General features: G+C 38.3%; 1 protein-coding gene across 1 annotated transcript; it reads right to left on the bottom strand.

The window, feature by feature from the left end:
- Positions 1–5,354: 5,354 nt before the first annotated feature.
- On the bottom strand, positions 5,355–9,729 carry TWIST1 (twist family bHLH transcription factor 1). The gene is made up of 2 exons (XM_040352825.1): positions 9,006–9,729; positions 5,355–5,876 (listed from the first exon to the last, which is right to left on the bottom strand). Exon 1 carries the CDS (start codon positions 9,535–9,537, stop codon positions 9,037–9,039), a length of 501 nt encoding a protein of 166 aa, XP_040208759.1. The 5' UTR covers positions 9,538–9,729; the 3' UTR covers positions 5,355–5,876; positions 9,006–9,036.
- Between the last annotated feature and the right edge of the window lie 1,425 nt (positions 9,730–11,154).

The raw sequence follows: 11,154 nt of genomic DNA, 5'->3' as shown, positions 1-11,154 counted from the left end.
TAGCTATTTCAACCTTGCCAAACCCAGGAATGTGCAAAATGCTCTCGTTTCCTACACAAGACCGAAAAAGTCTCATTGAAATGCCGATTTTGCAGTCTGGAGTGGCATATCCTCCAGCTGAGCAGCTAACTGGAGGATGATTCTTGCAAACTGTGTAATACAAGTGCCTTATAGTGCATAGTGCCACTCCTAATGTTGAGAGGGTACAAGCCCTACCACCAGGGTCTAGGGGTCCCCACAAGGTGCTTGTACCAATGTCATAGTGAATGGTGTCTCCTATGTTGAGAGCCTACAAGCCCTACCACCAGGGTCTGGAGGTCCCCACTCCCCACAAGGTACTTATAGCAATGTCATAGTGAATAGTGTCTCCTAATGTTGAGAGCCTATACAAGCCCTACCACCAAGGTCTGGAGGTCCCCACAAGGTACTTATAGCAATGTCATAGTGAATAGTGTCTCCTAATGTTGAGAGCCTATACAAGCCCTACCACCAGGGTCTGGAGGTCCCCACAAGGTACTTATAGCAATGTCATAGTGAATAGTGTCTCCTAATGTTGAGAGCCTATACAAGCCTTACCACCAGGGTCTGGAGGTCCCCACAAGGTACTTGTAGCAATGTCATAGTGAATAGTGTCTCCTAATGTTGAGAGCCTACAAGCCCCACCACCAGGGTCTGGAGGTCCCCACAAGGTACTTATAGCAATGTCATAGTGAATAGTGTCTCCTAATGTTGAGAGCCTACAAGCCTTACCACCAGGGTCTGGAGGTCCCCACAAGGTACTTGTAGCAATGTCATAGAATAGTGTTTCCTAATGTTGAGAGCCTATACAAGCCCTACCACCAGGGTCTGGAGGTCCCCACAAGGTACTAATAGCAATGTCATAGTGAATAGTGTCTCCTAATGTCGAGAGCCTACAAGCCTTACCACCAGGGTCTGGAGGTCCCCACAAGGTACTTGTAGCAATGTCATAGTGAATAGTGTTTCCTAATGTTGAGAGGGTACAAGCCCTACCAGTAGGTTTACATTGACTGTGGTCTCAATCGAGGTATTTGTAGGAATGTCATAGAGCATAGTTACTCCTAATGCTGAGAATACACACACCCTGCCATGAACTGCAAGTCCCCAGAAAACTACATGATGTGAATAGAAAGCCTTATGCATGATGCCACTCCTAAGGTTAAGAGAGTACAAACCCTACCACCAGGCTTACATGATCTGGAAGTCCCCAGCTATGTACATGTACTAATATGCATATGCTAAGAGGGTACAAACACTACCACCAGGCCTATAGGATCTGGATGTCCCCAGCTATGTACTTGTACGAATGTAATTGTGCATGGTGCCACTCGGCCCACTCCTAATGCTATGAGGATACAAACCCTACCACCAGGCTTACAGGATCTGTAGGTCCCCAGCAATGTTCTTGTACTAATGTCATAGTGCATAGTGCCACTACAAATGCTAAGAGGGTACAAACCCTACCCACCAGCCTGGATGTCGACAGCTATGTACTTGTAATAATGTCATTGTGCATAGCTCCACTGCTAAAGCTATGAAAACCCTGCCACCAGGCTTACAGGATCTGGAGGTCCCTATCAATAAAACTTGTATGAACTTCAAGAGAATTCTATAGTGAACAGTGACACACCATCTGCTGGGAATCTACTGTTTCTATCATAGAAATTGAAGGTCAAGCTGACCCTTGCAGTTCATTTGAGTATACCATTAAGCCTAACGTCAAATAGGAATACCCTTTAGCTTCTTAGCAAATATTTAACTAATTATCTTATATTATTGTATAACATCAGCAGGAGTTGCAGCAGTTCACAGACTACAAGTCCCAGCATGCTGCTTACAATTGCATGCTGGGATCTTTAGTTTCTCCATAGAATTTGTTTCCAGCATGCCCACTGTCTAGGTGCATTCTCAGTTACTAGGAAGTCTTTGATTAAGCTTGTACTTTATGTAAACAAATGCCGAAAATACTAAAGTTAACGACCACTGGTGCCCTGGACCCAGGCTCAGCTTAATCTAATTTGCTACACTGATGTAAAGCTGCTTTATAAAATGTTTTTCCAAGGCCTGAGAGGTTTTTGCCATTTGATTGCCAAACAGGTCTGTACCTGGCCTCCTTGTTGGATTACTGCCTGGCAATCTGGAAAAGGCTGTGTATAATACCCACCTGAGTTGGGACATTTTTGAAGGTAAAAAAAAAAGAAAAAAGAAAAAAAAAGAAAAGAAAAAAGGTGTACACACGATAGTCTTTCTTGGATTCTTCCCCAAACCTGACAGAGAAGACATAGGTTGACTAGACAGAATTACTAAAGAATTATTTGGTCCAATCAAACTGGAATTCAACCTGGAACCTGGAATTCCTGCACATTGATTTGTTTCCTTTTAATTTCCTTTAGCGGATTAGGTGTTTGGTAAAAAAAAAAAAAAAAAAAAAAAAAAAAGGGCAGTTGGCTGAACCAGAGTAAAATAACCCCTTTAGTAAATCCTACTCTCTAATATTATTATTTAATAAAATGTAGCTGTGTCCACAACTACAAATACATAACAAAAGTTGCTTTTGGCATGATTGGATAATTGAAGTCGATCTTCACTCAATTTTCTTGAGTGAAGATTCTAAACTCCTTTAGTAAATCAGCCTCATGTTGTTCCTGGTATCACAAAAATCACAGTCATTAGTTGGAATGCTGAGCAGTTCATACACTTGCAAGCCAATGGAATACAACTTCAGAAAACGGATCTGATTTTTGCAGAGCACAGTTATGTCCACATTTGCGTCATGTATGGCTCTGTCTTTTTGCATTATTAAATATATTTATCAGCCCACCCCGAGTGGGATCAACTCAGAAGATCTGTTATTTTTACATCTCTGCCCCTTTCTATTCATTCTCTGTGCTTTTTTCTCTTTTGTTTTTTAAGCAGACCACCTAACCTTCCATCCAATTTTCAAAGTGCTGGTTAATCCCATAATAAAAGCAAACTCCGCCGGCGTCCTTCTGTAAACACCCCGATCAGCCTCTCAGATATGCACAATATTAAATTCATAATAATGCAGAGTCAGCAATACAGGGCAATGTGTGGAAATACAAACACTGGGGGCCACCACCAAGACCCCAAACCCAGGCTACACAAACAGGCTACACAAATCCCCCTACACATAACACCATACATCGCCTTCAGCAAAACACCTAATAATAATAATAATAGCAAAGAACAGAGATTTGGAGTGACAGTGCAACAAAAATATGCATCAAACTGATGAGAAGCTACTATTAATAAATTAACCTTTTATTTGGCTTGCAAATATCGATTTAGAAAGATAAAACAATAACTACATACATTAGTCTATGTAATCTATCTATCTATCTATCTATCTATCTATCTATCTATCTATCTATCTATCTATCTATCTATCTATCTATCTATCTATCATCTCGCTACCCATTACAGTATAACTATCTAGCAACCTAATATAAGGTTTTATGATTATTCAAACCCAAGAAAACAAAAATATACCTAGATATATATATTAATGTAAAACTGAGCGAACCTATGTAATGTTATCTATCTATCTATCTATCTATCTATCTATCTATCTATCTATCTATCTATCTATCTATCTATCTATCTATCTATCTATCTATCTTTCTATCTATCGATCTGTCTATCTATCTATCCATCTATCAATGTATCTCTCTCTCTCTCTCTCTCTCTCTCTCTCTCTCTCTCTCTCTCCCTCTCTCTCTCTCTCTCTCTCTCTCTATATATATATATATATATATATATATATATATATATATATATATATATATATATATATATATATATATATATGTTTATCTTTCTTTCTTTGTTTTTTTTTCTGTGATTCTATCTATCTATCTATCTATCTATCTATCTATCTATCTATCTATCTATCTATCTATCTATCTATCTATCTATCTATCTATCTATCTATTGTTTTTATTGTTTCCTATCTGTTTATTGTCTCTTTACTCATTGCAGTGTCTAGTAACCTAATAGAATGTCTACATCTATTAAGGCTGGTCATAGACTATACACTTTTTTTATTCAATTTCCTTTAGATTCACCTTCAACTGTGTAGTGCAAGGGCCTGTCTGACTGCATACAAATGGAAAGGGTTTAGGCTTGATTTCTTATTTATGATTTTGGTAAATCTAAAGGAAAGTTGAACAAGAACATTTTATAGTGTATGGCCAACGTTAGAAAATGAAAATATACCTCTATCATCTCTGTCCATTAGCATACATTTTGAGCTAATATTATTCGATAATAATAATTTCAAATAATATTGAGCTATATTCTAGTTAATTAAGCTATATTGAGTCATGTTAAGCTATATTTTGGTTAAATTTAAAATTAATGCAATTATATAAAAAAGAAAATGCTTATACACGTATAATATTTTTACTAGTAAAATTATATATATATATATATATATATATATATATATATATATATATATATATATATATATATATATATATATATATATATTCCTTTTTTATTTAATCACAGTTATTTGCAAAATGATCAGTTTTATCTATCTATCTATCTATCTATCTATCTATCTATCTATCTATCTATCTATCTATCTATCTATCTATCTATCTATCTATCTATCTATCGACCATCTTTCTGTTGTTTCTATCCATCAATATGCAAGGAATGTGGTGTGCTCTGGGCTTATAATGAAGCCATTGGTAATAGCTGTGTGCCCAGAGCACCTAATATTTGTTTTTGTAAGAACAGCACAAATTGCCCTGTAAGATTGTTGAACAAAGTGTGACATTCTACACTGGGGTCCTAACTAAGCAGAAAGGAAAAGTCTCTGGTTAATCCAGCGACCTGGGCTTGTTGGCCAGTGTCTAGAATGACCTGTGCATGTTGTGATGAAGGAAGGCAGCCATCCTCACCCAGGCTCAGCTAGTCCAATAATAAACCTCCTGCGTCTGTCAGTAGCCAGTCTATTTGCATTTTGTGCCCGCTCTGTTTACACTGACCCCTCTTTCCTGAGCGTCTTCCCAGCTAAACAAGCAGGTCCTGTATTTCCCATTAATTACCCATAGGAAAGAGAGGGGGTGCTTTTTTTTTTTTCAATACAGACCAAACTGTTTCTTAATTCATATTTATTTATTGCAGAAAAAATAATATACAATGATATTTACAAAACAACCATAAAAATATGAATGCACTTAGACACCCGATCTAGCTGCATTTTTTTTTTAAACATGGACCAATAAATAAATAAAATGTTTACTTTGTATCTCAAAGAAAAAAAAAAAAGATAAAGAGATGCAGCCGCTGGTAATATAAAACAGTTTTTTTTTTCTGAACCAAAGTTTTCGATAACAAAAATAGTTTTTGTTTTTTTTCCTCCTATAAAACAAAAACAGTTTGTGTTTCATTAGTAGCGTCCGAGAATGGGGAAAGTTCCTTTAAGTGGCTTCAAAGGCACGACTGGTGGGAATGCATGCAATAAAAGAAAAAAAAAAAAAAAAAACAATAATAAAAAATGGAATGGTTCTGAAAAAAAAAGCAAAGGAAAAATTCCAACATTCTTCGTCAAAAAAAAAAAAAAAAAATAGCGATTGTTCAGACTCAATTCAGAATGTAAAAAGTAGTGGTGACCCTGCAGGATTTGTGCTGGCCGGTCCCTGCTCCTCCCAGGCCCATGTCCCCGATCCTTGCTGCTCTATAAGTGCTCCCTACGCCCTGTGTCTGCCTCCTCTTCCAACGGATGAAAATCCTTGTTGATTGTTTATTTGACTTTTATAGGTATCCAGCTTCAATCTCTCAATCTCTAGACTGTCCATTTCCTCCAGCATTGCAAGCAGTCTCTTCTGTAAAAGAAAAATAGGCACAAATGGGTTAGGGGGGGACATGAATGATCTCATGGAGTTGGGGTTCTTTATACAAGCTGACATCAAAGGTTAGGGGGGAAATAGTAATAGCATAGGAAAAAAATAAACTAGCAAACTTCTACAGTGGGTGGGCTCAGAACAGAGCTGTGTGCAGAATAGTTTAGTAAATAACTATTTCCTTCAGAGAATGTGTCAATAATAGGTTAATGATAGGCTAGAAGATTGAGTTTTTTTATTTTATGTATATATATATATATATATATATATATATATATATATATATATATATATATATATATATATATATATATATATATATATATATATATATATCTTTCTCTCTCTCTCTCTCTCTCTCTCTCTCTCTCTCTCTCTCTCTCTATATATATATATATATATATATATATATATATATATATATATATATAGATACTAATGCCTGTGTATGTTAACTGTATGTTTACTTCTTAAAAGTAACTACATTTACTCAAAAGAGAAAGCTCAGCGCAATTTGGTTTAATGAATGTTTAATGTAGGTGTACAGTGATGCTAGTAAGTGGTGTACAGTTAATACTATTTTATACTGAGCATACTGAATTTGGTTACAGCTCACAGAACCATATTGTACTATAATCTATTAAAAAATTTCAATTTTAGTAAAAAATTAACTCTGTTTGTTACTATCTATCAGAGAAACACTATATTATAGTATAACAGTAGTAAGATTTTAGTACAAAATGTATTTTATTGAAATGTTTTCAGTATCTGGTTACAGCTCAAATAATTAATTGTTACAATTTTTATTATTATTATTATTATTATTATTATTATTATTATTATTATTATTGTTATTATTATTATTATTATTATTATTATTATTATTATTATTATTATTTTAAAAAAAAACTGAAGAACGATTTTAGATTTTATTGCAATGTTTTTCAGTATGTGGTTATAGAAACATTGTTGCTATATACTATAGAAGAATGTTGTTACTATATACACAGTAGTAATGTTATGTATTTTATTGGTATGTTTTTAGTTTCTGGTTATAGTTCAGAGAAACATTGTTGCTATATACTATTGAAGAATATTGTTACTATCTATATGTTCAGTAGTAAGGCTGTGTATTTTATTGGCATGTTTTTTTAGTATTTGTTTATAGCTCAGCGAAACATATTGTTACTATATAATGGTAAAACACAGTAGAAAGATGTTAGTACATAATGTATGTTATTGGTATGTTTTTCACTGCTTTTTTGTTTATAGCTCAGAGAAACAAGCTGTTACTACACCATAGAAACATATTGTTACTATATACCAACGTAAAAACATTTTGTACAGAAAATATTTAATTGTTATGTTTTTAGTAGTATAGCTGAGAGAACATTGGTACTACTTACAGAAAAATATATAGTTACTAGATAGTAAATTAGTAATATAGTAGTTATATTAGAAATAGTGAATAATAACACACAGCAGAAAGAGTTTCTGGTCCTATTGACTGGTTATAGCTTATATAACATTGTATAATATATTATAATACTGTATAATAAACCATAACAAATAAAATATAGTGAAAGTGTAGAAAGTAATGTTGTAGTAAAATAGATTATTATAGAATAACCAGACAGGTAACGATGTATCAGTGCCCTACAGACACTAATGATGGAGCTCTACAGCTCGGTAGGCAAAGCACATAACGGTTTAGTAGGTCACATGACATACATAACGGTTCAGATAACGGGACTAGAGGACAACTCTACCCAATCTAGTTCAGATCATGATCTAAAAAAGAAATACTTGCAGATCTTAAACTAGCCCAAAATGAGAAGGTATAATGAAAATAAAGGCTCTAGCCACAGGCAGTCCCTTGGAAATGACAGAAATGTTTGCCTTGTTATTTTGTTAGGCTTAGCCCAGCTCTCCACATTCCCCAGTTTCATTAAGATCCCTGTTCTAGGCCCCCCTGTCTATGATCTAACCTAGTATTGTGACTTCTGCAGATGGGAGGGGAGGGGGGTAGATAAAAAAAAGCCCAGGACTAGCCATCAGGGGGTCAATTATCACAAGAAGACCAGGACTGAGCAGCAGGGGGTCAGTTACCAGAAAGAGCCCAGGACAAGCCATCAGGTGGTTAATTATCAGAATGAGCCCATGACTGGCAATCAGGGGGTCAGTTATCAAAAGGAGCCCAGAACTGGGTAGTAGGGGGTCAGTTATCAGAAGGGGCCCAGGGCTGGGCAGTAGAGGGTCAGTTATCAGAAGGAGCCCAGGGCTGGGCAGTAGGGGGTCAGTTATCAGAAGGAGCCCAGGACTGGGCAGTAGGGGGTCAGTTATCAGAAGGAGCCCAGGGCTGGGCAGTAGAGGGTCAGTTGTAGGAGCCCATGACTGGGCAGTAGGGTGTCAGTTAGCACAAGTAACTCAGGACTGGGCAATAGGGGGTCAGTTATCAGAAGGAGCTCAGGACAGGTTAGTAGGGGTCAGTTATCAGAAGGAGCTCAGGACTGGGCAGTAGGGGTCAGTTATCAGAAGGCCAGGACTGGGCAGCAGGAGGTCAGTTGTCACAATGGGCACAGAACTGTCAATCAGGGGGTCAGTTAGAACAAGTAGCCTAGGACTGACCATCAGGGGGTCAGTCATCAGAAGGAGCCCAGGACTGACCATCAGGGGGTCAGTTATCAGAAGTAGCCCAGGACTGGGCAGTAGGGGGTCAGTTATCAGAAAGAGGTTATGTCTGGGCATCAAGGGGTCAGTTAGCAGAAGGAGCCCAAGACTGGCCATCAGGGGGTCAGGAGTCCAGGACTAGACATCAGGAGGTCAGTTATCAGAAGGAGCCAAGGACTGGCCAACAGGGGGTCAGTTATCAGAAGGTGCCTAGGACTGGCCATCAATCAGAAGAAGCCCAGGACTGGCCAGCAAGGGGTCAGTTAGCACAAGTATCCCACGACTGACTATCAGGGGGTCAGTTAGCACAAGTAGCCCAGGACTGGCCACCAGGGGGTCAGTTAGCACAAGTAGCCCTGCAGGACTGGCCACCAGGGGGTCAGTTAGCACACTTTGCCCAGGACTGGGCAGTAGAGGGTGAATGATTGGCCATTGTCTTACCTGTGTGAGTGTCCTTGTCGCCTGAGATGTGTTAGTGAGATGCAGACATAGACCAGGCTCCCTCCATCCTCCACACTGAGAAGGCATAGCTTAGCCTCTCATGGGCCACATAACTGCAGCTTGCCATTTTGGAGTCCAGCTCATCGCTCTGTAAAACCTGGCACAGGAAGTCAATGTATCTGGAGGCCAGTTTGAGGGTTTGGATTTTACTGAGTTTGTCAGAGGGAAGGGTGGGGATGATCTTTCGGAGGGCCGAGAAGGCTTCGTTGAGGGATTGGGTCCTCTGTCGCTCTCTGACGTTGGCCATGACTCTCTGGGTCTGTAGCTCCTCGAAGGACTGGGGACTGCTGCCGGTGCTGCTGGCCTTCTTGTTCCTCTTCACTGAGGTCGGACTTTCGGGCTCGTCGGGGTTCTTCTTATTGGTTCTCTTCTTCCTGCATCCCCTTTTGCTCTGCTGCCTGTCAAGTTCTTCCTCGCTGTTGCTCAAGCTGTCCACGGGGGAGACTGGAGAGCTGGACTCTTCCTGCATCATCTTCTATCACCACTATGGAGAGAAGACAGAGCCCTGGCAGGGAGGGGGAGGGAAAAAAAAGAGGGGTGCCCCGACCAACTAGAGGTCCAATGCAGCACCCCACCACAAGAGAAAGGGCTCCTTCTCCAGCAGGATCCCACCAGCACTATTTGTCCCCAGACACGAAAGTGTTTCTGACTTGCTGCAAAACTTTCCTGAGCTCTTATATTTCTTGCTGGCAGAAGGACCAGGGGGGCGCTTCCTATTGGCTGATCTGCCTCCGCCTACGTCACCAAAAGGACCAGACCCGCCCCCCCTCTGCTCTAACTTTTATTAGGTTTCCGCTAAGAAGAAAAAAAAAAAAAAAAAAGAGAGAACAAGAAAGAAACAATTCTTTTGCCATCCATCCGAGGGATATTTTCTTAATAAATCCTACTAAATAATCCCTTTTCTGAATTCACCTGGGACACATAAGAGATGTGGCTCTGTGATCTGCAAGAAGTGTTTCCTTTAAACCAACAGATTTGGAAGACTTGCTTTTCTTTTTCTTCTTTTTTTTTTATTTATTTATTTTTGCAGGAGGTGAAATAACCGAGTTTTAATTGCAGATCTGGCTTTTGCCACGATTAACACCTTCTTTGATTAGGCAAATAGCATAGACGTTCGGGAGCACAGCACACCTGGGAGTCAAGGGGTTAATAAATAAATGCAATTAATCCTCCTGCAAACTGATTGCACAATTGACATTCCTGCTTGTTTTCCTCATTTATGGAGAAAAAAAGAAAAGAAAAAAAAAGGAAAAAAAGAAAAAAAAAGAAAATCAGTCCTTAAAAATGGCACACAAATCAAAGTTAAGTTGGGTTGGGGCAGAGCAAGGGTGCTGTGATTGGAGATCGAGGGCTGGGGTTGTTTTTAAAATGGAATGGGAGGCTGTCACTTTTATGAAGGGTATTTTTTATGATATTTCATATTTTTTTGTGATATTTCATGTCAATAATGTCATGGATTATATTGTCAGTCTGGAAGCTGATTTACTAAAGGAGTTGAGAATCGTCACACAAACAATTGTTTGAACATTCATTTCAGTTGTCCAATCCTATGCAAAGCAAATTCCTGTTCACTTTGGCTGCCCAATCCTGTGCAGATGAAATAATAGACAGGATTTGGGATAATTGATGGGAAGAATTCACACAACTGATTGGGTGATTACTCTCTACTTTTGTAGTCAATCAGAGAAAGGATGCTGTGATTGGAGATCCAAGGACTCAAATGTCAAGGGCTGGAGTTGTAATAAACTGGCTGGGATACTGTCGTATTTTTTTTATGACACATTTCATGGTTTATAGATAATATTGTCCATGGGGAGGCTGATTTACTAAAGTAATTAAGAATCTTCACACGTGAATATTCACTTCCAGTCCTGTGAAAAACCAACTCCTATTCCCTCTGGATGCCCAATCACATGCAGATGTAATAACAGACAGGAGTTTGCCTTCCACGTGATTGGATAATTGATGAGATGATGACATGATAATATATATATATATGTATTTATATATATGATATATATGATATTTACAAACAACTATATATATATTTAAAAAAATATTTATATAAATGTTGTTTACGAACACACAC

The sequence above is a fragment of the Rana temporaria genome, chromosome 5 (genome assembly GCF_905171775.1).
Source record: "Rana temporaria chromosome 5, aRanTem1.1, whole genome shotgun sequence".
NCBI classification, from domain to species: domain Eukaryota; kingdom Metazoa; phylum Chordata; class Amphibia; order Anura; family Ranidae; genus Rana; species Rana temporaria.
The sequence above is the reverse complement of the archived record's forward strand: the minus strand, read 5'-3'. Positions and strand labels throughout refer to the sequence as shown.

What these genes read in the sequence shown, in the direction of transcription:
- TWIST1 (XM_040352825.1), bottom strand. Translation starts at nt 9,537, where the DNA reads ATGATGCAGGAAGAGTCCAGCTCTCCAGTCTCCCCCGTGGACAGCTTG.